Source organism: Callionymus lyra, chromosome 12, assembly GCF_982586985.1.
Source record: "Callionymus lyra chromosome 12, fCalLyr1.hap1.1, whole genome shotgun sequence".
NCBI classification, from domain to species: Eukaryota; Metazoa; Chordata; class Actinopteri; order Syngnathiformes; family Callionymidae; genus Callionymus; species Callionymus lyra.
The window spans coordinates 26,866,850-26,892,463 of NC_141829.1; the positions used below are offsets into that span (position 1 = coordinate 26,866,850).

The 25,614-nt window shown below is 40.1% G+C and overlaps 2 protein-coding genes across 2 annotated transcripts in view; one reads left to right on the forward strand and one right to left on the reverse strand.

Annotated features, from left to right (window-relative positions):
* The first annotated feature begins 2,521 nt into the window (after positions 1 to 2,521).
* LOC148068824 (putative ribonuclease ZC3H12C) lies at positions 2,522 to 6,145 on the forward strand. Its single transcript, XM_087804851.1, has 5 exons — positions 2,522 to 3,225; positions 3,535 to 3,674; positions 3,745 to 3,979; positions 4,495 to 4,601; positions 4,718 to 6,145. The coding sequence occupies exons 1-5, from the start codon at positions 2,522 to 2,524 to the stop codon at positions 6,100 to 6,102; spliced, it is 2,571 nt and encodes an 856-aa protein (XP_087660977.1). The 3' UTR covers positions 6,103 to 6,145.
* Positions 6,146 to 8,404: 2,259 nt separating this feature from the next.
* LOC148068825 (radixin) overlaps positions 8,405 to 25,614 on the reverse strand; it is a 32,512-nt gene continuing 15,302 nt past the window's right edge. The window contains exons 3-15 of the mRNA XM_087804855.1: positions 16,612 to 16,695; positions 15,225 to 15,320; positions 14,835 to 14,957; positions 14,487 to 14,638; positions 13,481 to 13,564; positions 13,268 to 13,414; positions 12,616 to 12,712; positions 12,382 to 12,545; positions 11,375 to 11,505; positions 11,051 to 11,211; positions 10,875 to 10,967; positions 9,504 to 9,713; positions 8,405 to 8,899 (exon numbers count right to left, since the gene is read on the reverse strand). Coding sequence (XP_087660981.1) covers positions 8,735 to 8,899; positions 9,504 to 9,713; positions 10,875 to 10,967; positions 11,051 to 11,211; positions 11,375 to 11,505; positions 12,382 to 12,545; positions 12,616 to 12,712; positions 13,268 to 13,414; positions 13,481 to 13,564; positions 14,487 to 14,638; positions 14,835 to 14,957; positions 15,225 to 15,320; positions 16,612 to 16,695 — 1,707 coding nt within the window. The 3' untranslated portion in view covers positions 8,405 to 8,734. The remainder of the gene's footprint in view (positions 8,900 to 9,503; positions 9,714 to 10,874; positions 10,968 to 11,050; positions 11,212 to 11,374; positions 11,506 to 12,381; positions 12,546 to 12,615; positions 12,713 to 13,267; positions 13,415 to 13,480; positions 13,565 to 14,486; positions 14,639 to 14,834; positions 14,958 to 15,224; positions 15,321 to 16,611; positions 16,696 to 25,614) is intronic.

Sequence of the window (25,614 nt, forward strand, 5' to 3'; positions counted from 1 at the left end):
TGCTCAGCCGGCAAATGGTAGCAGCCCTATGGGACGGGTTGGGGTCTGGTCTCAGGGGAGCTCATCCCTCCACAGTGCCCCAGGGGAGGTAACCCTGGATCATGTCACATTAAGAGGCAGTCCAGAGGCAGGGCAGGCCGGCAGCCTGGGTCACAGAGGTGCATGCTGGGGCATCTGCTGGCTGTGCAGGCACTCGGACCCCTCCTCCTCCCAAACATCCCCAAGATCATTCAGATTACATCTGCATAATCCTGATTCAGCATTTAATATGAAGTCCTGACTCCTGCGGCACAACTCTTTTATGACTCTACAGATAATTATTCTTGTATATATATATTATATAAATATATATATTATATAATTCTATAAATTAATTTTTTCTTTATTTAGGATACGATTTGCTTCAGCATTATGTCACATTTGAATTAATGTAAAAATATGTGGATGAACAGGTGTTTATAGCTTGAATGCTTACTTGTTTTATTTTCAGATTTGACAGTATACATTTTATAGTCTAATCTTTTGAACTTTATTTAATTTAATTTAATTTAATTTAATTTATTTATTCTGTGTTACGTGTGTTTAACGTATTTTATCTGACAAACTATGGTATCCAAATGTAGGGTTTTCTCAACATTTCCTTTCACAGTTTTTCTTGGACAATTCAAGACTATATGTTTCATAACCAGAAAGCTATTCTTTCAGAAGTTTCTTTAGCGACATGAAAGTGAGGTATTCAAGAGATATTGTGATGACTTTTATTTTATATTTAATAAAATAACTGGTGCTGAATTACCAATATTTAGCTGTCTATATTTGTGAATTGACAGATGCCTCTTCTAGACACACCAACATTGCATTAAAGAAATACATTTTTACTTTCTAATGAACACACACAGTCCGAGACAAGATTATACACATGTGAGTTGTTCAGACAGCTGGTGTTTCTACCGGCTGCTGCTTCAATCTCTTAATTCTGCTTACTTTTCAAAAGACTTTGTCTGGACGAGACTATACCAAGGGTGAGTGTGTGTGTGTGTGTGTGTGTGTGTGTGTGTGTGTGTGTGTGTGTACAGAAAGCCCCCCACCTCCGTCTGTGCATGCCGCCTGCTCAGGAGAACAATGCTGCCAATACAGAAGGACAGATTGGGTGGCAGCTGCATTGTTGAAGGACAGCAAGCCAGACACACTTCTCCCCCTCAAGCCCCGCCTCTTACACACACACACACATACACACACCCTCTCTGGATTTGTGGCTCTTTTGTTGTTGACTTAATTATTCCAGCTCTCTCGAGGTATTCAGAGTGCAACAGTGGCGTGCAGTGTTCAGTGTCAGGAGGTACGCAGCTTTCCCTTATCTAGAAAACCTTAGCTTCTATACTGTTGTAAGAACTTAAACGGTTGCGTTACACTGTTCGACCAATATTGATCTGTTATGAAGAAGTTTGTGAGTCTGAAGGTTACACAAATTCAAGTAGCTATAACAGGAGTTGTATCTACAAATACTATGACTGTTCAGGCAATAGCCTTACCACACTTTGGATGTCCGAGTCCTCGACGTTTTCAGTAAGGACCTTTGGAGAGGTAATTCTCAGGATAAGGCAGAATCGCCACTTTTACAAATGCTACCTGCTTGTGGCTTAAGGCACCTACTCCAGAAAAACACAACCGAGATAGTATTCCTGTGGTTGACTTGATCTTGACTTGAAAGTGTGGACTTTGCATTGAAGTATATTTAAAGCAAGACTCTAATGCCACATTCATTACACAAATGCACCTCTCAATAGAGAGAATACTATACTTAGTGTGTACCTAAGTAATTATTATAAAGCGCAAGAAACATTTTAGGATGTTTCTTAAAGGAGTACTAGTAGCTGTATTTACATGCACCACTCCTCTTGTAATTACTGACTGACCTGAGAGAAAGTTCTTCATTAGAACATATATTATCTAATGAAATGATCAGTTAGGGCATGTTGGGAATTCAATTTCATTTTGGGAAGAAAGGGGTGGTACAAACATCGTCCATAGGGTCCGTGTTCATGTTAACACCTGATTTGAACTTCTCTCCCTGTCTGGTTTATTTGATCATGTTTACCTTTTTTTTTGCTTTTTTGACAATATTGAGGTGTTAAATGCTTTGTTTGTCCTAGTAGTTTGTTTAGCAACAGAGGCTGCGTCATTATTTATATATTATAAATATTTTATACATAGATAAGACAGAAGGTTTGTTTGTGTCACAGTGATGCTTTGCGGTCTTTAAGTCTTTGAACCAGAAGATATTGAACCATGCCCTTGAGCAATAATTAGCATATACAGCTGGACTTTTCTGAACTATTAATTTAAATGAAATTCATATTGTACTGATATGTAATGCTTATGATTCTTAACATTTGTGCATGTCTCCTTTAGCTTCCATTCCAAGACTATCAGTTGCTGCATTGGGTCTGTACAGGGCTGTGGACATCACAGGACATCCGGTGCTCTGGTGGGTGTGAAGCTGGATGTATGAAACGACTTAATGGGCCTGAGGGACCATCTGGAGGATGGGACGGGCCACATCCTCAATTTGGGACTGGATCTTGACTACCTGGAAGGTAATGTGCGGCCAGCAGGTCCAAACCCGTCTCTTGGTGCTGGGGGACGGGCCAGCCAGGGCGAAGTGGGACCTCTCAGCAACAGCATTGTGAGTTTGAGCACAGAATCAGGCTTTAGCAGCAGCAGCAGCTTCTCCAACTTCTCAGAGGAGAGCACCGCATCAGACAGTGAAGATGAATGTTTACAGAATTCTAGAGCCGACCGACCTCACAACATGTGCCGGTCAGCCGGCCTGGATTTGGAGTTCCCCAATAGTTCTTTGGAAGCACAACTACCAATGCCATGTTCAGACTTAGAGAGCCGCAGCAAGGTGGAGTTTGCACTCAAACTGGGTTACTCTGAGGAGCTAGTGCTTCTGGTTTTGAGAAAACTGGGACCAGACTCTCTCATCAATGACATACTCGGAGAACTAGTAAAGCTTGGAACCATGACGGAAATAAGGCAGCAGAAATGCGAAGCAGAGTTAAGCCCCCCTCCATCTTCCTGTTCCCCAACTACTTCATTGAACTCCTCCTGCTCAATGACCTCCTCATTGGACTTCTGTCGATCAATGTGTCCATCCCAGCTGCCAGAGGAAAAGGGGAACCTGCGACCGGTGGTGGTGGATGGCAGTAATGTAGCCATGAGGTAGGAGTTTTTTGTTGATTTTAATGGTGACAAACTGAAACATTTAGGGATGAATGTTTTCAATCATATATAATGATCCCTGGTGACGGATTGTGATCTCGATGTAAAGTGAACAGATGGCCATAGCAATAGTGAAACATTTAGGTTTTTTGGGTAATGTTTTAGATTGATTTGATCAACATATTGTGATTGATTTTTTTAAAAATAATTCTGTTGCTATTCTCAGAGGATTTAATTCAGGCATTTGGAAATAGCTCAAATGTTGAAACACTTCATGTCAGTAAAAAACTTTTTCGATTTCTCCTCTAGTCATGGAAACAAGGAAGTATTCTCTTGTCAAGGCATCCAGCTGGCTGTTGATTGGTTCCTGGATCGAGGTCACAGTGACATCACTGTATTTGTACCTGCGTGGAGAAAGGAACAGTCACGACCTGATGCTTTGATTACAGGTACCACTGAAACATAGTCCTGGTATATCTGAGATTGATGATTGAGGATTTATTTCAATGATTGCCTCAGACCAGGAGATCCTGCGACAACTGGAGAAGGATAAGATCCTAGTTTTCACGCCATCTCGTCGTGTGCAAGGACGTCGCGTGGTCTGTTATGATGACCGCTTCATCGTCAAATTGGCCTATGAGTCCGACGGCATCATTGTTTCCAACGACAACTACCGTGATCTGGCCAATGAGAAGCCAGAGTGGAAGAAGTTTATTGACGAACGTTTGCTGATGTACTCTTTTGTGAATGACAAGTAAGAAATCTTGAGATTTTTGTTCTGAGTCAATGCAAACTCATGCTCTTCTAGGGAAACATAATAATTGTTACATTTTAATATTTGGAATTATTTGATTGATTTATTATGATCTTCTAAAATGGCTTCTAAAAAGCCTATTTTCATTAACCTGCCGGTGTCCACCAGCAGGTTTGAATATTGCTGTGTTATTTTTTCTAAATTATCAATGGATACAATAACATGCACTATAATTTACTAAAATAATCAATGTCCACTTCAGGGTTTGACCATCTTTTTCAAACAACTTAACCACAACACAAACAAAAAACAGATTTCTAAAAAGACAACTTGAAAACAAACATATTCAATCTTATGTATTGCTGCTTTAAGTACCAACAATCCCAATGCATAATTGAACTTTCCAATGTTTCTGTCCATCAAGGTCGGCTTGAGTAGCAAATGACTGCAAATAAAACACATTGCAATATATGTTTATGTAAGTCCATACATTGAGATCTATATTTGTGTTGCAGGTTCATGCCCCCTGATGACCCACTTGGACGCCATGGGCCCAGTCTGGAGAACTTCTTACGAAAGAGGCCGGTCATGCCAGAACGAAGGAAGCAGCCATGCCCTTATGGTAAAAATAACTCTTGATTCTTCAACTTGTATTGTAGAAATGAGATGAGACTCTTTAATAAGCATATTTTTCAGAAACACAAATTCAGATAAAACTTACTTACTTTGCTTCCACAGGTAAAAAGTGCACTTATGGCCACAAGTGCAAGTTCTACCACCCTGAAAGAAGCAGTAAACCACAGCTCTCTGTGGCAGATGAGCTCCGTGCCAGTGCCAAAATGTCCTCTGTTGTATACAAAGTCGAGCAGGAGCACAACTTTATGAACAAGAGCCAAAATACAGGTCAACAAGTTTTGAATGCCGAGCTCAGGTGCTCCACTCCAAAGAAACAACAGAGCCTCCACATATCCTATGAAGAACGTCCTCTGAACCAGTCCAAATCAATGGAACGTAGAGGAGGCAACAGCGGGGACAAAAGCTTATACAGGCAGTCAGTGCTACCGGGAAACTTAGAGGAGCTAGAGTTTTCACGAAATGCAAGAGATGCAAGAAATGTGAGGTCTCTCGCTCAGAATCCAGACGATTTGTTCTGTAGAGGGGAGTCTCCAGTCCTGGGCTACAGTTCCATGGTGCAGACTTACTCCAAGCTTGGTCTGCTGGTCCCTTCAAGTCCTGAGCGCTTCTTTCCACTGGATCTACATACAAGATCTCTGCAATCCGACTACAGCAGTGATGGGAGCGCAAGCTCAGAATCCTTCTCCCCGGATTTAGCGATAAATGATGGACACAGGTGTCAGCACACTCACCCCGCTTCATCACACATGTTCTCCAGTCATCAACCTCTACATCGGGTTCCTCCAGGACTGAGCCAGCGGGCTCCTGTGGGATATACACATTTACATCCCTCACAAAGACCTCATGGCTTTAGCATGGAAGACTCCTCTTCTTTTAATTCTTCTTTGCCCCCAAGTCCCTTCAAACCGGTCTCTGCCTTTACCCCACCACGTCACCAACAACCACTGATAAGCACTGTTACAGACTTCCTACCTCCTCATCTGCAGTCACCTAAAACACCCAAACGTCACCCCCAGGGTTTCCACAGGGATCTTCAGGGTCTGCCACAAAACTACATGATGTATGAAAGGTCCCCAATGACCTCAAGAAAGAACTACTCAGACCAGTATCAAAACTCACAGCACCTCTGGGACTATCCGCCGGCCCCTAAACCTCCCTCCGAACAGTTTGCTCTTTTCCCTGAAGGGCGGTCGTGGCACTCCACTTGGTGTCCCCAACCTTACTCACCCCCTCGACTTCCACCAGCTTCACCTGCACACCAGATCTCCTTTCCAGCCTCCAACCCCCACCCGTGCATGCCACCAAGACACAAAGAGTCCCCCTCTTTGGGTAGGTACCAGGACCTCAGGGAGAGGGTCTTTGTCAATCTGTGTGGCATCTTCCCTCCAGACGTCGTGAGGCTAGTAATGAACAGGTACCCTCACATGATGGATGCTCAAGAGCTAGCAGCAGCCATTTTAAGTGAAAGATCAGAACATGCCAAATGATAAGTTCTCGAATCTTGATAATGATAATACGATGTCCTTCAACTGCTGCTGCACAGTGGATTCAGCAGCTGAGTGGACTGCACACGAGCTGGCAAAAGATTAACATGATGGTTCTCAAAACTTAACATTGACTTTGCTACACATCCAGCGGTTAGCAGCTGAGTGATGTATACACATCACTGACTCCATCATTTTATTTATGATTTGGACGACTGTCAGTTAGATGCAAGAGAAGGCATTGCTTGATTTAGCAGATCCCTGTTGAGTGAGTGTCTCGACAGTCTTGGTTTCCCTGCTCGACTGTCTCAGTGATGAGTTGAGTCAAGCAATTCATTCTTCATTACAAGGCTCGATCTGAACAATAACAAGAAGCTTACATGACCTGATATTAAGAGGCTTGTCATTTTTGATCGATATTGACAGATAAAGCCACATTGTAGGAATCAGCACTTCCAGAAAAGAAGCAGGTTTGAGATGTGAAGACTGTAAATTAAACAAGCTGTGAGTGAGATGAATGACATAGTTTTAAATTATTTATTTGTTTTAAGTTATTTACGTAAATTATTCTGTTTTGGCACTTTTTGTTGTATTTTCTTTTTACCTTTTTGGCAATCATATCAGGGTATGAAGACAGCGGAGTCAGTCTTTGTGGAGTATAGTAAAAGATTTATTTTGGGAAAGCTCATTTCAATTCAACTGACGTTAATTCAGATACATTTCTTTTGGCCCTTATTCTGTTTGTTGAGAAGAGGAGTTCATTTCTCATGAGTTAAATATCTAAGATTAGATTTGTTGGATTCCTTACAAAGTCAGGCCCTTCGTTCAGACCAAAACACGTTAAACAACCTTCATAACAAAAAAATAAAATAGTAATAAGTCCAGTAATGTTTTTTCTTATCCAGCTTATTAAATCATCAGATTATGTCCTTGACTGACTGCACAGTCACAACATCTGTAACAGCGATATTCAAAAGCAATTGCAGTATATTCAGTGGAGTCCTTCTATGTGTATTCTTTTATTTACTTTATCAGGCACACTAATGTTATAGACTAATTTATGATGTAAAGTTCTGTGTGCACCTTCCAAGCAAACAGAAGACACTTCTCTGTGTTGATACAAATTGTATCTTGAATGGTTTTAAAAAAAAAAAGAATATTTTCACATGTAAACGTTTACCTACTTTAAATATTGTTGAGTGGACCATGAGGGTTGTTTGCCCCCCTCTAATGAGAGAGAATGTTTTTTTTTTAAGTAGAAGAGTGAACTGAAAACCCAAATCCTACGCAGACCAAAACTCACAATGAGAAGAATGTGATTGTTCTTACGGCTTTTTTAGATGGCTTTACTTCGTTCCGTGTTAATCTTCAAATACTTGAAGAGCCTTCATTTTGAGGGCTGAACTGTAGTCCAGGTGCTGAAGTTTTGGAGAACCAAGGCGCTGTAGCACCATGTGCTGGAGATGATTTAAAGGGCCAAACCACAACTACCTTACCTCGGAGCTGTGTTAACTGTTGAGAGATAATGCATAAAAAAAACTATTTTTATATTGTTAGAGTGCATTTCATAACCTGGTTATGTGGTTGTTGTCAGTGTTGCTGCAGGAGCAGTGTGACTTGAAAACATACTTTAACTTCACCTTTGCAGTGTTGGTGTGATTCGAAGTGATTGTGTGCTGCATATCTGAAAAGAATAAAAAACTGTTCGTATGTGTTTGTGGAGTAATATAACAAAACAAAAGTTTATGTTGTTTAAGGACTTTTTTCTAAAATAAAATAAATAAAACATATTTGTGTACTTTCCAATTTCATTTCACAAGAAAGCCTTTCTATGTCATCTAAAGCAACATTTAAAATCCATCTGGTATTATAAAGTTAACTTATATGATGACATATTTTCCATGTTTAATTAAATAAATGGTTTTATGTTCGGAGCCCTATAGAATTTTTTAAAATGTATTATTAATGAATGTATGATCACATGTTTTCATCAGCATGTGTGGATAAGCTTTTGTGTAGATGTAATTTCAATTGGATTTCTAATGGCATACAAGAAAAACAAACTGTTCCTTATTGCACTTCAACAGAGGGAAGTTTAAATCACTTAATCACTGACTCAAGACAGTGTCAAAGTTAAATAATTTAAAAGGAACAATTTCAGGCTAACAGGAAAAAATCTGCACAATCAGGGTCAACTGTGAACACAGGTTTGGGGTGTTGGTTCTGTGGCTATTGTAGGTGAGATGAGCCAGACTGACAAGGGAAGGCAGGGATCAAAACAACAAGCAAAAATAAAAAACATGGACAAGCTGCATAACTGTTTTATTTCAACAAGTTAAAGCACAAACCAATGGTTTCATGGCTCCTCGATGCTGCAGTTACTAATGCAAACCTCAGCTTCATCCTTAAGAAATGACTATTCTGATAAAAAACAAACATGTGCTTTGTTGGGGTGGGCCAGGGGGCTCTAAAATAGCAGTGCGATTGAACAGCACGGACAGTTTGGCGAGGCAGAAGCTTCAAAGCCTGTGCCCTTTGATCCCTTTCTTCAGATCCCAAAAGCAGGACATCCCGGGGAGTTTACAGGGTCGTAGACGTGGCAACTGAGCCGTCTGTCCCTCACTGAAGACTCTCCTCACATGGACTCAAACTCGTCTATCCTCTGCTTCGTGTTTCCCTGGCGGATCTGACGCAGCGTCTTGTACTTGTCCCTGCCGGCTCGGACGTTCTCGGCGTGAAGGACGTCGTTTTGTGTGCTCTTGGTGTCGTCTCTGGCCTCAGCCAGCTCGGAGCTCAGTGCCTGTGTGAACAAAGGAGACGGTCTCAGATGATGCACAAGTAGAACCATTTTCACAAGCATGTATGAAACACAAAATAAATATTCATCTCACGTTCAAATTGTGCTTGAAAACAATTGCTTGTGTCTTATTGTCAAATGTTTTTTTTTTAACAATGAAGGTTTTGTTGTTTTTTAATCTGGTTTAAAGGGAAACGCTTCTGAATATGTTCACTCCTCCTGCACTACTGTGTGTCTCACACCAAGATGTTTAAGAATCTTTAAAGCTGTTTGCCCAAGTCCCATGGTAACCATCGTGTGATGCAAACCATCTGTTCTCTAGACTCTTTTTATCGAGCAGTTTTACTGCCGTGTCACAAACCCGCTAATTTATATATATATAAAAAAAAGTCAGCGTAAATATTTCATGTTACAACATGGTACCTGTGGATATATGTTTTAAATGTTTAAATATATCCAGTATAAATGTATACAGTAAGTTTTTTAACTTGGAATTTAAATGAAGAATTTGAAACCCTGTAAATGGCAAAAATAAAAGCAAACAGAAAATGGCATGAATGATAAACCGAAAACAGTTTTAACAGTCCCACGTGAGTCTCCTTCCCACCTCAAGTTGCCTCTTGACGCGCTCATTCTTCTGCGTCTCCGTGATCCGTTCTTCTTCACTGCGGAGGCAGGTGACACCATCGCTCAGCAGCTCCGCACTGGCCTCAGCATTGCTTTCGTCTTCCTCGTCGTTGTCTGGAGCAGGTGGAGACATAACGGCGATCTTCAGCTCCTCCCTGGTCTTCTCCAGGTCCTCCTGAGCAGCCATGGCCTGGAGCAAAGCAAATGTGAACAATTATATAGAGAGAATCAAAAGCACAAATTACTTGAAATAATCAAACTTTACATTCACACTAACAATAACAAGTGTCTTAATCTTCTTCTGATGTGTCCAAGGTTTAAAGTTGCTAAAGACAAAGAGCATATTTTATAGGTTCCGGTTGTTAACCTTAACAACTGTTCAGAAAGTTGTACATAAATATGGAAGCCACCACGAAATTTTGACCAATAAGAAGAAACATAAGGCGGGTCTATCCTCTGTATCCTCTTTGATCATCTTTTTTATTAGTTATTAGATCATTCATTTTTGCAATTTGTATTGATTGTTTAAAACTAATTTAGATTTAAATAGTAACTCAATTTATATTTCAAATAATTTAAAACGCCAAATTTAGGATTGGAAATAATGACATTTGAATGTATTGTATGTAATTTAAGAGAAATGGATAATTCAAACATAATATTTTAGCTGTGACTCTTCCATCCATTGTCAAAGATGACATGTTTGTGATGCTACAAATCAACAATTATCCCAAGTTATGATCAATGACTGCCATATATCTGTATGGTAGACTATTAATGAGTAAGTAATTGTTATTTGCAAAGAGCCTTTTGTGGACCAGGATTACAAAGAGCTTAATAACAATTCAATATAGACTTTGAAAGAAATTAATATTTAAATCATCCAATAATTAATAATTTCCCAAATCTCACTCTTGTCATTCGCTGAAACTTGCCAGCCCTTTAGTATAGTCTAAAAATGCTTACTCAAGACATTTTTATTCATGCAGGCATTTCTCTGATTTTCTGAGACTCCTGTGTTGTTCTCTGTGTTATCTTGACCTTTTCAGTATATCTTTTATTGGGAATTGTTTTGATTGTTTTAGCGCTTTGTGACCCTGGTCTGGAAAAGCGCTCTACAAATATTACTTACTTACCTTTGGATTTCGCCTTTATCACGTTCTTCAAACGCCATCTACTGGCCAATGTTAGTACTACAACTAGGCTTAGTAGTATTAACTACAAGGCTTTTTAAATTAAATACATTTTGAAGTGTTTGATTAATTAATGTGTGTATTAACTATTAAAAAAGCATCTTGGAATACATATAGATACATTTTAATGTCATTGTTATTAAGAAAATAAATGTTACTTTGTGTTGCCATTCTGTTGCGTCCTCTTCTTTTTTCCTCTTGGCCTCTTCAAGCAGGGCAATTTTGGCGGTAAACTCTGCCAACTCAGCAGCCTGTAAAAAACAAAGAGAACAGGAAACTGAGATGTAGTCAATGGTATATGCATTTGAAACTTTTATTGGTTATCATTATTCACCAGTTGCTCCTGTGTCTTCATCTGGTCAGCGGCCTGCTGAGCCAGGGCTGCTTTAGCCTCCTCCGCAGCTTGTCTCTCCTTCTCCAGTCGTTCTGCTTCTTCTTTCGCTCGCCTCCTCTCCTGTTCCAGGTCCAGAGCTCGACGGGTCTGTTCTTCCAGCTCTGTTGATCGGATTCCATACGTTAGCATGTCTTATGTATTTGATCCACTAAATGTTTTGTTATGGAGAGAAAAAAACAGGTGATCCAGACGGATTAACTTTACAGCTTCAGTTTCTGTGGAAAAATTGTAAGTCACACTGAGTGACCTATGCTAGCCACTGACCTTTCTGTGCCCTCTGTGTCTGTTCCTCGATCTGTCTCAGCCTCTCGATGAGCTCATTCTTCTCCCTCTCAATCAGCTCCTTCTCTTTCTCCGCATGCTCTCGCTTCTTCTTCTCGTTTTCCAGCTGAGCTCTGACAGAGCAGAAGCACAAAATGGTCAGACAGAGTACATCCCTCACTAGATCACGCTTCACCTTTGTGTCCTTGACATCAGGAACCGTTTGCTCATTATACAATACATGAATTGAAATGAATTAATTACAGTCATCGTTAGTGCATCACTTTTGAAAACAATATTCATCCAACTGTATCACTAGCATTGTTGTTTCTGATGGCAAGTTGTCCTTGTAAAATCTATCTTTGTGTTGGTCAAGTCAGTTCAAGCACAAGATCAGACAAGACACAAGTTCATTCAAGCAGTCACTCTGAAGGGGACATTGATTATTCTGGAAAAAATACTTGATACAAAACTCGTAAAATTTGTAATTTTTATAGAACCAGTGTTTTATTTGTATTTCCTAATGATTTAGAAAAAATAATACAACAATATTTCTACCTGCTGCTGGAAACTAAAGGTTGCAACAACACTCGAGAGAAGTCTTAACGCAGCAGAATGTAAACGAGTAGAACTACATCTATTTAAAACAACTTTATGAACTTATAGTATAAATTAAGCTTTTCATTTGCCATTATCATGAATGTAAATGACAATAACTATAGTTGAGGAATTCTCTTAATTAGAATAATTTAATAAAGATGGGAGTTTTTTATTCTTTTAGGCCTGAAAATGAAATATAGTAGGTGAAGTGAAGTAAAGAAAGAATAACAAAGAGAAATTGTCAGTTCAGAGCATCATGTCTTATTTTGATACAAGCATATGCGACGGGTAGGATTGAAGAATATCTTTGCTGATCCCTGAATCAGTTAGTTGTAGCTGACCAAACTGTCCAACATCAAGCCAAATTTGACAAAGCTATTTAACCATCAACACTGAGCATGCTCATGTACCTCTCCATCTGTTTATGGTGCTTCTCCTCTCTGGCCTGAGCCTTCATCTGCTGCACCTCGATGGTGTCGGGCTTCCTCCTCTTCATGTACAGTTCATGGTTCCCCATGCACAAAGCCAGGATGCGCTTGTTTATGCGTAGTCGAGGGGCATAGAAAACAAAGTCCTGCGCTCACACACAAGACCCTAAGCATGAGAAACACTTTGTGAGCGACCACATCTCATGCAGAACTCACTGGAGCTTTCTTGTCGATTGGCTTGATGACAAACTTCTTGTCACTGAAGGAAATGTTTCGTATCTCACTCCAGGGAAAGCCAATCTTTGGTGACAACCTAAGAAGAAGGTTATACATATGTGAGATGAAGCAAACATCAAAGAGAGCCTGTTGCTTTATACAAGTCACTTTTGACTTGCCACCTGTCAATCAAAATGTTAGTTTAAACAGAAGTATTAGAGTTCACAATAATTGTCATTATAAATTGGTATGGATCATCTGAGCTTTGCATTTTGGCTTAGCTCTTTTCTTACCTCCATGAATTGGTGCAGTGTCCTCATTACTGCTGACGCCACCTGTCCATCTCACAATCCATTTCTCCTACACTTGTGAACAAGATACCACCCCAAGAAACTTGAACTCCCCCACCAGGACTATGGTCTGGATAAATAGGGGTAGCCACCTTATTCTAAATGAGAAACGTGGACTGGCAAGAGCTGCACTATCATTTCCAATCATTATTTTAACCCAATTCACATTCCTAAACACGTTTTCTATTCATCAATATTGAAAATTGAAAAATCTATATACGTAGCTATGGTACAAGTATTTTATTTGCAATAGGAAATACATCTTTATCTTTTCTTTAAAGATAATGAAAAATGTTGTTTACTTGTCTCCATGTTCGTAGATGTTGAGACCGAGCGCGTCCACCCCAAGCCACAGTTCTGTCCCTTTCTTGTTTTTGATTTCAAAATAGTTGACGCCATACATCTCCAGGTCCTGAGCAATCTTTAGGTACTCCATCATTGCATCCTCCCTGCATACACACATCATCATCATCAGTCTTGAGATGCCCAGCTCAGGATCTTCAAGTACTTCTCACCTGAGCAAGCTCCTGTGTTCCTCATGCCACGTCTGTATTCTGTCCTCCCACTGCTCTTTTGTCAATTTGTGCTGCTCTAGAACTCTGCATGACACATGGTATGAATGAAAGACAATCACTTACCTTCCAATAGATTTGTAGAATCTATTATAAATATAATAAATTATGTATTATTCAGTGTTTCTTGCAGGCCGAGAATATACATTATATATGTATACATTTTCTTGCATTTGTGTAACCTTCATTATGCTTTTCATGCACATGGTTTCTTGGTTGGCGATTTCTTATCAATTCTATTCATTCTTGAAAATTAATTTCATTATTTCTGGCCTTTTTAGTAATTTTGTAGTATGTGTGTTACACTTTCACGTTTCTGGGAGAACATGTCAATTTATTCTGTTTCTTCAAGATTCAAGATTCAAAGATTCAAAGATTCAAAGTGTTTATTGTCATATACATCGAGAAACACGTTTCCCTATGCAATGAAATTCTTTCTTTGCCGTCCCTCCACAAATATCGGCGTAACAAAAAAAATAAAAATAAATATAAATATACATAGCAATATTGCAATGAAAATGTTTCTTTTTTAAACTGCGTGTATGTTGTGTTACATAACGCCATCTGCTGATCTTAAGTGTCAATCTTTTGACGGATTGGAAATGATGCTGAGCTTTTTAGGCACTGTCTTTCAGCACCAGTTCATTAAGACGGTCAGAATTAACGGTCCTTATTCTGGCCGTGCTTCCTGGTTGGCCATGCATGCTCTTGCATGGGGACGCTTTCCTTTGCAAGGATGCAAAAATCGGCAGGAATGCCTAGGGTCACTCACATATGCTACCTTAAATTGATAATTTTTAGACCTTGCTGTTAAAAAAGCATTTACAAACATTTAGCTGGTGTGTATGAAGGAACATATGCAACATACATGTGTTACTTGTTCAAACATGCATAACGATGTGTGTAGGCTGTGAAGTAGTAGACATGTGTTCATGAGTGAAGTGTCTACCTCTGTGGCAACAAGCGGTCTGAAGCAAGGTAACCAGGCTTGTGAATATCTTTGTTGAAGTCTCCATATTTGGCCTGTACAGCGTAGGATGCCAACAACACAGCCGTCTCTGGAGGGCAGTAGTTCTCATCGTTGAGGATGGCTTCCTTTACCTGCCAACAGGAGTAATACAGCACACAGTTATTTGAGGGCATTTCAACGCTTGAGACAGCCACAATGGTATTTGATGAGGAAGCTAATAAAAGTCTAACTTTAAAATTATATTAACCATTCAAATTTTTTACCACTCTATGCCGAAAAAATGAGAATGAACGTTTGAAAGCACAATAACAATATCCTGTGCAGTACCTGCATGAAGAACAGTTTCTGCGTGATCTCCTGGATAAGTTCTTCAGACACGTCCTCGGGGAAGAATCGAGCTCTGAACTTAAACTGGAGTGGATTTTCCTTCTTCACATCCTGCTGTGTCACCTTTTAAACATGAACGTAACAGAGTTGGGAAAGCCATGTTTATTCAAAATGAAATCATAGTTAAATAATGAAAACAACAGATGAAGTTGATGAGTTTACTTGTTAATTTACTTTTGGTCATACCTTGAACATTTTGATACTAAACAAATATATATATTTAAGCGTGTTATGGTTAAACATGCAAACTAGTGACAAATACATTCCAGGACTAGGACTAATAGAGCCAACACCTGTGATAGAAACACAAATGTACTTCAGTCATTTTACCTTCTTGTTGTACTTGAGCCATGTGATGTAACCTTTACTGTCGGTGTACTGAAGACCGAAGAACCAAATCTCTCTCAGACCCACCGTCTTCACCACCTGGACCACATAAACAATTCACTTAAAGTTGTCTACTACTGATTTCATTGGCTTCTGACATTTAGTACTGAAAAAGCCTTGGATGAAGCTACTGTTCCTGGACACTAAAAGAAGCCACTCTGTGGTTTAGTCTCCTCGTCATAATGCCTCCTGGATGCTTCCCCAGGTTTTTCTGACATGTCAAATAAGTAGGAAGACGCAGGACATTAAAAAAACTATATCTCGGACTGTCGCTCTTTTGTATAAATGGATAATATTGTGCTCATTGCAACTTTTACAGTAGATCTTCTATCACGGACTACTTCTATGATCCAACGTCGCTGCCACAGTTGACAGACATGTAGGAAATTGTTTTCCGAAGACAATGCTGACAGACACTTTGTGGTAATTTTACTCAGTTTTAGCGGTGTTTTCTCACTAAAGGCTTTTTGGTTTCTTATTTTACTAGCAATACTAGTGTTATATAGTGTGCCCTTCAATAGGCTCAGGGTGTCTCCAACAAATACTTGTTGTTAGTTATATTGACAAAGAAGTCACTGTCAACCTGTACGAATGATCTATTATGTTCTCATCAAAAACAAAGATCTTGTAGTAGTCAAAGCTGCATTATTTTCAGAGCATTTTTTTTCAACATATTTTCTCAACTTTAATATGAAAAACATTGTTTAACTATAACATGTGTTTTTGCAGGTTTATGCTAAAAAAAAACATTTATACACAAAAATGTACAGTTCAACCTCTAGGACCTGACCTTGTCCTTTATCATTGTTGATGACTAAATGCTTACATGTCAGTGCGTTTTGTGTTTTTTCCAACGTCTGCCTCATTAAGCAAGATTATTTGTGGATGACTATGATCATTCGGGAATGACAACAGCCACTAAGGAAAGAAAATGTTAAGATCTCCACATTTGGTTGGAAAACTACATACATGTGCAGCTATTTTCCCACAACCCTGAGATTTGACTGTGGCCATAATATCTAGAAACACGCACAAATACTAGATCAAAAACCTGAAAAAATAATCTTTTACTTTCATTTTTGTCGTCTTACTCACATTACTGAAAGCTTACTTTCCAGACACACACATTCAACTCTACACCACATTCTGCAGGCTAGACAATGGACCTTTGTCTATCCCGCGACAGAGACAAAATGAGCCAAAAAAAAAAAGAATATCACTTTTCCTTCTTTAATTGAGCTTTTTTTAGTGGGCTAAAGAAAATACCACAAATAGATAAAACTAAAAACTTTCTCTACTGTGTGCAGTGAATACCTGTTGTACCTCTTACCTGGTCATAGAGCTGTTTGCCTGTTGTATTTGGGTGGATGGCAAACTCCAGCTCAGCGTCCATGGTGGTGACGCGGACATTGATCTGTAAAACAAGAGTAAATTGCTAAAATGATCACAGGAGGAGGTTTCATACATTAAAGCCACATATACAGGTATACTGTATTTACTAAAATCCTTCTGAAAAAAGGTAATTTGTGTGTATGACCACTATGACCACCTATTATCCACCTACAAAAGAGAGAGCATGTTCAAAAAAATAACATGCTGTCTCTACCACAGTGTGACAGAGTCTCAGTGCCCATTAAGATAAACACTTCTTGCTTGTTTTGCGACAAGCTGCTTCTCAGTAATTGAAATAAATTGAATTTTAGGGTTGATCTGGTATTATTTGTTCTTCCAGTAACAAATTAAATAAAATCAGAGCTAAGCTTTTGAGGACTACATATAAAGAGGTGGAAACGGTTCACCTGTTTTCTGTACCCAATTTTGAATAATGGGTACAAGTATAATATTTGTTGAATATGAACAAATGAATTAAAAATTGATCAACATTGGACTTCATCAGTCATGCAGTAAAATAGCGTAAACATGGCAGTGATAAGCAGTAAAAAGCAGTTGGAAAACACACAAGCTAGAAATGACTATTGAAATGCAAGTTTTACTTAAACACAAACTAGTTTACAAAGTAGCCTAAATAAAACAAATATGGTATTAGATTATTTACCAAAGCTACACAATTGGAACAGTTCTGTGTCTGATAGAAAGCTCATTCCAACAACACAGTTATCTTTTCATGTCTTATTAGCTGCATTGTTAAAAGCAAATCAAAATCATTTTAGAAATTCAATAAAATAAGGTGGGGATGGAACCACACAACCTGCAGCCCACCAGGCATTTGCCCATTAAACCAGAAGGCAAGTCAGTCCCTGACGTATGTAACCAATTGGCTAAAAATAAATGTGTCAGTTTATATCATACTTGCTGCTCCTGACTATTTTTCTATGTTTGTGTAATCACTTGATGAAGTTATTTTCCGAATATTCCATATTACTTGTGCTGATAACCGGATCGATATCCTGTTATGCCAATTCTCAAGGCTCGAGTAATGGTATCATATCTGATAACAGAATAAACAGTTAAATCAAGGCTCCAGGATTTAAACATCTTGAAGCTGGAGTTGTCAGTCTTTGCTTAAGAGACCTACGCAGAAAAAACAATGCTGTGACTTGTGCCAATAAACGGTCTGCAGTGTTTATGTGTTCACCTATCAGCCATTTATTACTGCACGTGCATTATCTACACATCTACACTTCCGCTTCCGGTGAGCCTTTGATCGGCTGCTTGAACGTGAGCTCCAGATATTATGCTCATATCACTAAAGATATGTCTCAAGCATCTCGGATCTATGATCGTGATGCTCTTTTCAACATCAGAGAGTCGATGGAAGATTATAACCGCGACCGTTACCAACGTCCGGTGAATATGTTTCCGGCTCCGCTTCTCATCGACTCGGACTCTTTGGAATATCGTTTGATCTCTCGGGTACCGGGCGATTTCCACAAGCGATCGAGTCGGTCTGGAGTTCAGGTCAGGATGAGACGTGCAGTCGCGATCGCTCGGAACAACTCTGACGTCATCGGACGTCATCGATGTTTGATCAACATTCCTCTCACTGCAGAGCATGACGACACATCAGCGCTGCCGTCTGTCCAGACCTCAACGAAAGGTGGTAAGATTTTTTCATTACCTCTCTTTAATTTGGCTTTTACTACCGAGTTGAACTTCAGTGACAGCTGGTACCCACGTAACCGCTGTTCGCTTCAAAAGATCCCGCTCAGCGCGCCTGTCAGTGACGCGGCATCGTCAGTGACGTCATCGGTGCTGAATGTGGCACTTCTTAATGTTCGCTCCATTACTAATAAATCCTTTATTCTTAATGATCTTTTCACAAGAGTTAATTTGGATTTATTATGTCTTTCTGAGACTTGGCAGAGAGAGGAAGAGTTTATTCATCTGAACGAACTCTGTCCGGTAGGGAGCGCTGTCCTGGGGAAGCCTCGCCTCTCTGGTCGTGGAGGAGGTCTTGCTACTGTTTTTAGGGAGAGTTGTTCTTGCAAAGTGATTCAGACACAGGAATTCACTTCTTTTGAATCTCAGATGATCTTGGTTGGTTCTACAAGACCTTTCTATTGTGTGTCAATCTACCGTCCGCCTGGTCCGGCAGCGGTGTTCTTGAAAGACTTTAGTGACTTCTTATCTTCCATTATTCAAATGGAATCTGTCCTTATTCTTGGAGACTTTAATCTTCATGTTGATGACGTCACATCTTGTTCTGCTAAAGAACTTTTAACTTTAACAGAAGCCTTTAATTTTGAGCAACATGTTTCTGAACCCACTCATCAAAAAGGCCACATTTTAGACTTAGTTTTTACTCTTGGCCTGGACATTTCTAATGTATCTGTACATGATGTCCATCTGAGTGATCATTCTCTTGTATTGTTTAACCTGGACTTCATCCCTGAACCTAAGCCTTTGAAAGTTAGGTCTCAGAGGCGTGTCATCTCAGCCGATACTGCAGACAGTTTTTCTGCTATGTTTGACCGTCTTTCCTTTGATGACTGCCCAGACGTGGACAGTTTGATTCACTGTTTCACTGATCATTGTGTTGAAATACTGGATCAAGTGGCACCTGTTAAATCGAACTTGAAAATTCAGAAAAAACGGTGCCCTTGGACAAATGAAGATCTCCTGAGTCTGAAGAGACTTTGTCGAAAGACTGAGCGTCTCTGGAAGTCCACTAAACTTGAGGTGCATAGACTTCACCTCAGGGATCTGATGACTTCTTACAATGAGATGGTAGAAACTGCTAGATCTGATTACATCAGAAAACTGGTAGCAGCAAATAGGAAAAACCCCAAAGTTTTGTTTGACACGATTAATTCTCTCGTGTCTCCTGCTCCTCAAATCACGCCTGTCTTCTGTGAAGCTGACAGCAATGCATTGTTGAGATTTTTCATTGACAAAATTAAATTTATCAAAGAGAAAATCTCTCCCCCTTTGTTTGAAACCCCTACTGTCTCTGAGCCCCTCTCCTCCTCTTGGTCCTCCTTCACTGCTGTATCTTTGGGTGATATTTCGGCACTAGTGAACAAGATGAAACCCTCCTCTTGCTCAGATGACGTCCTTCCTTGTAGGCTTTTTATCAAAGTATTTGATGTAATTGGCCCCTGGGTTACCAATATGGTGAACCTCTCCCTTTCCACAGGGGTTTTTCCCAATGCATTTAAACATGTCATTGTGGAGCCGTTGCTCAAAAAAACAGGCTTAGACCCAACTGACCTCAGTAATTTCAGGCCTATTTCTAAGCTCCCTTTCTTGTCCAAGATCTTGGAGAAGGTGGTGTCTGAGCAGCTGTCTTTGTTCCTGGATCAGAGCGACATCCATGAGAAGTTTCAGTCTGGCTTCCGTAAACATCACTCTACGGAGACAGCTTTATTGAAAGTGTCCAGTGACATCATGATGTCGGCTGACTCTGGTAAATTCACTGTTCTGGTTCTCTTGGATCTGTCCTCAGCCTTTGACACAGTTGATCACCAGATCCTGCTGAGAAGACTGAGGGATGAAGTGGGACTGTCTGGGTCTGTGTTAGAATGGTTCTCATCTTATTTTTCTGGGCGCAGTTTTAGTGTATCTGCCAATCAAATGAGGTCTGAATCGGCAGATCTGTTGTGTGGAGTCCCTCAAGGTTCTGTTCTGGGTCCTTTATTGTTTTTGCTGTACTTGATTCCCCTCGGTAAAATCATTCAGAGATTTCCAGATGTTTCTTATCACATTTTTGCTGATGACATCCAGCTCTACTGTTCTTTTGATCCAACTGAGCCCCAGAGGCTGAACAGCTTAGTCAATTGTTTGCTAGAAATCAAACAATGGCTGAGTGAAAACACTTTACAGCTAAATGTGGACAAAACTGAAACACTGGTGAGTGCTCCTGATGATAAGATTCCAGGGTTGAGTCAGTACTCGGGTGACTTAGGTCAGTCTGTCAAACTGAGCCTGAGAAACCTGGGTGTTGTATTTGATAAAGACATGTCTCTTGTTCGACATTGCAGAAAAATGACCAGAAACTGTTTCCTTCAACTGAGAAAAATCTCTAAACTTAGGAAAATGTTGTCGGAACATGATCTGGAGCTTGTAATCCATGCGTTTGTTTCTTCTCGTCTGGACTATTGCAACAGTTTGTTTTCATGTCTTAACAAGAAGGAGCTGTCTCGTCTGCAGTTGATTCAGAACTCTGCAGCGAAAATTCTGACCCGCTCAAGTAGAAGAACTCACATCTCTCCGGTCCTTAAAACTCTTCACTGGCTTCCAGTTTATTTCAGGATCAACTTTAAAATTCTGGTTCTTACTTTCAGAGCTATTCATGGTCAGGCTCCTCCTTACATCACTGATCTGATCCAGCCTTACACCCCAGCTCGGGCTCTGAGGTCTGTGGATCAGAATCTACTTATGGTTCCACGCACACGGCTCAGGACCAGAGGAGAGAAATATTTTCAGGCTGTTGCTCCTAAGCTTTGGAACGATCTTCCTCTCTCTTTGCCCTTGACAGACTCCTTTAAGAAACATCTTAAGACGTTTCTATTTGTTCAGGCTTTTCCTTGAATTTCTCGAACTCCTGTGTTGTTCTCAGTATTATCTTGATCTTTAAAGTATGTACTTTTTTGAGTATTGTTTTGATTGTTTAAGCGTTCCCTGACGCTCCCAAGACCCTGGTCTCGAAAAGCGCTATATAAATAAATATTACTTACTTACTTACTTACATGATCAAGGTACCTCATTTGAGTGAGACATGTGAAGCAAACTTCATGTCTGATTGTCATGTTTTCAAGGTTTGATAAGGCAAAGCCACTTGTATGGACAAATGACTAATTATGATTAAATACAGTTCCGAAGATGCTTTAAACATTGACAAACGTATTTTTGGTGTTCAGGTCTTACTAACTGTTCTGTAATAAATAAACATAATTAAGGTTTATATTATTATATTATAAATATGTTATTATATTATAAATATTTTATTATATTTTTATAATATTATATTATATATTATAAATATTATATTATTATTCATATTATTTTTTATGTTATATTATAGCATAAAAGCACTGATTTTACTGAAGTCCATATTCACTTTCTTTACTTGCTTTCAAACTGCTCCCTCTGTCTCAGATCTTTCTCACTGAAATAGGTGTCCTACATTGCACACACTCATGAGGGGGTGGGTGGGTGAGTGGCATGTGTGTGTCAGGTGAAAAGAGCTACAAAAAAAAAGCAAGAAATAGGCTTTTACAGACATGACGTTTTCCTACTCAGGGTCTGACCATACAATTAAAAAACGGCAGGTTATGACATCTGTACATTCAAAATAGTTTTGCTCTAATGATAAGCCAATTCATCACAAGTGTTTTCACCTGAAAACTATGAAAGATCAACAGATAGTGTTATGTAATATATATTTAACAAACAGCCATTTTCCAGTATATTTAGTGGACATTTGGGGTCAGAAACTGACACTGATACTGGCATGATAAGGATAAACGGCATCAACAATTTTCTCCACAGCATCTTTATTGTAGATTGTGCTTAATGTTTATAAGTAGAGCATTTAGAAATCAAGGAAGCACAATTCTCAGTATACAACACTGTGTGCTCAATCATATGTACACATAATGTTTGCTTCATGACTGTGTGTTTATGTTCTTATATTTGCATGTATATGTTTATGTATGGAATGATAGTTTATATAGGTAGAAAATATACAGTAGGTAGTATTGTATAATTGAAAACCAAGTTTTTAGAAATCTGCTTTTATTTTATTTTAAATCAAACATTAGTGTAGTGAGAATTATTAATGTAGAATATTAATGTATATCACATAGATCAGTATGACTAATAATATTATTAACCATTAGGGTGTTTATGTCACCAGGACAACTCAACCTCAACTGCACGTCAATGGTCGACTTTCTAGTAGTTTTATTTGATCTGCAGCTCTATGTTTTCAAACAGTCTGGTAAAGAGTGGTCTGTTAACAGATCAATACTTTGGGCTGGATTAGATTTGATGGCAGTGGAGGCTGATGGACAGACTAGAACATGTAGTACGAGTATGCTAGTAAGTCTTATTAGCCACTATCACAGATAGCGTCAAGCTAAGCTGGTACCAGTTAATAGTCTGACCTCTTATTGAATAGGGGCATTGTGGTTTTCATCCAGGTGACATAGCAGTCGGCCATCTCTTTACCCTCACTAGTGTTCCTGAAGGTTTATGGGAGTTCAGTTCAATCAGTATGCCTGTGTTTTGTGGATATTGAGGAAGTATTGGACCACTTTTCTCTGGATATCCCGGGGTGGGTTCTCTAGCAATATCCAGGTACTGATTTCGTCAACACGGTCTATTGGTCCCCTGTCCCTTCAGTCATGATGTCTGTATAAGTCTGTTGTGCTAAAGGAAGAACTGAGCCAGTGGGGGAACTCACGGTTGAACGGTAGATTGATGTTTTTACTCTAATAAGTGGTAACTAATGTTGGCTAGTACCCCCAAAAAGAGGACAGGACAGTCCCAGGACATAATGATAATTCCCGAATAATAATTCCCGGACGGCTGCAGCCCCATTACCCCCGCCCTGCCCGCACAACCGTGGCCCCCCTGTGACCCGGGGGACTCTCACCGGAGGACCTGAGCCGGTGCCTGGCCATTGTTCCCCCGGGCTCATGCGGTGGCACTCGACCCGGCTACTGGCCGTGTCCGCAAGGTATTGGGGGGGTTCCGCTGCTGTGGTGGATCCCTATCTCCTTGGCTCGGTCCCCTGCTATGGACTTGGTGGCGGCCTAACGGTCTGGGGGTCTTCCGTGGCCCGGCCTGGCCCCGGGGCTCTATCCCCTGACTGGTTTTTCTGGCTGTCCCTCTGCCTCCGTGCCTACGCCTGGTGCCTCTCCCTCTTTGCTTCCTCGGTCGTCCTCGCCTGTGCTTGCCCTCTCGCGCCCCCGGTGGTGGTCCGCCTTCTCGCTGGTGTTTGGGGTCGGCTCTGGTGGTTATCTCGCCTGCCGGGTCCTGGTCTCCCGCGGGTTCCTGCCGCGGCTTGGGCCCCCGCCGCGGCTTGGGCCCCCGTGTCTGGATCCTGCTGTGCTAGGTATGTGCCCTCCCCCCCCCCCTCTCCCCTCTATATATCTTCACCCGTCACCGGAGTCTGTATACCTGTGTATTGTATACATTTGTCCCAAACCCACACCTTTTTATTTCTCTCCCGGAGCCCCAGGGATCCACCTCCAGAGCTGCTGCTGATCCAGGGATCCACCTCCAGAGCTGCTGCTGATCCAGGATCTTCACCACGTCATCAGATCCCGAGTTCTCTCCAGCACCCCCATGGACTCTCCTACACTCTCCTACACTCTCCTCTTTTCTCTCACTATATCCTCCCTCACTCCTCTCCTTATCCATCTGTCTACCCCCCCATCCTTCCTCCCAGCCGGTCAAAGCGGCAGGCCGTCAACAATGAGTCTGGTTCCGCTCGAGGTTTCTGCCTTCTAAAAGGAAGTTTTTCCTCGCCATTGCTCACTGTACAGCTCACTGTACAGTGTTTTGTTTCTTGCCCTTTGTTGAATTGCTGGGATCTATTTTTCCTTAATCAACTGTAGTCTTATTTCAACTGTATAGTGTCTTGAGATAACTTTGTTATGATAAGACACTTTAAATAAAATTGAATTGAATTGAATAATGGAGGAACCTGTAGAGTGACCATGGGTCCTCTTTGACCTGGGAACAATGTGGTGTTCTCCCAAAAGTGTAAGAAAATGTTTCTGTGGAGAGGAACATCTTTTCATTTCAACAAGTTTGTCACTGGCTTCAAACAACGTTGCTAGGCAACACAATATTCATTTTGAATAGAGCAGCTGATTGAAGGAGCTTCTAACAAAACCAGTAAAGATAAAAAATTTCTTAGCGGCCATTACATTCTTCCTACCAATTGATGAAACCTAAGCCTTTCTTATATCTCTGGTACAGGGCAGGATAAGACAGAACGAATCCTCAAGTAGTAATCATAAAAATAAAAAAAAAGATTAAGACGGGGAAGATTTTTAAGGTGCCAACAATGCCACAGTTGGAAAATGCTGTGGGTGAAACCGCTGAATGAGCCAGACACAAAGAATGATCCAGAACAGACTTGGACATGCTGTTACCCTGGCCAGGATTAAAATCATATTTAAAACTTCATATTAAGTTTTGTTCATGTTACTTTGAAGTGAGCCATCTACCTGTTGCCATGTCTATAAACCACCGAGAGAAGACATATCATACATATACTGACTTTTACCTTGCACTTTCTGTAAGACATGGTATTCTTCTTATTTATAAACTTTTTTGAAATCAAATTATCATCTGTAATGATTTGAAAACATCAAATGATACCTTTTAAAATAATTTGACCACGTTTTAGTTTTTGTCTATTCTAAATTTAGCCCTGTGGTAAGCTGACAGTTACTCCCTTTTCCCCTTTTTGGACAGCCAGAAACCACCGTAGACTTAAAGTGCTGTTGGCTAAACCTGATGAGTTTAAAAGCAATTCAATAGTGTTATTTATAAAGTAATGCATGCCTACTTTATGATAAGGTTCGTCGATAACATTAGTCTTTCTTCACATTATTGCATGCATTATTCATGCAATACATTTTTGACTACTGGGAGTTCCCTTCTATCCATACTACTGTGCTGATAACCGGATCGATATCCATTAGGCCAATAAAGCCATGGAAAACATACTGACATTAGACTTGTGTGGCCCCCATGAGGTCGGACTAAAACCAAAAAAAGAACATTATTATTCATATAGAATACAGTATAACATCATTTTGTAGTCGTTTACTCTTTATTATTTGTTCAACTCTAAATAAAGGCTATTCAAATTATTTTTAATCACCTTTCTTCTCTCCATTGTTTTTTAATA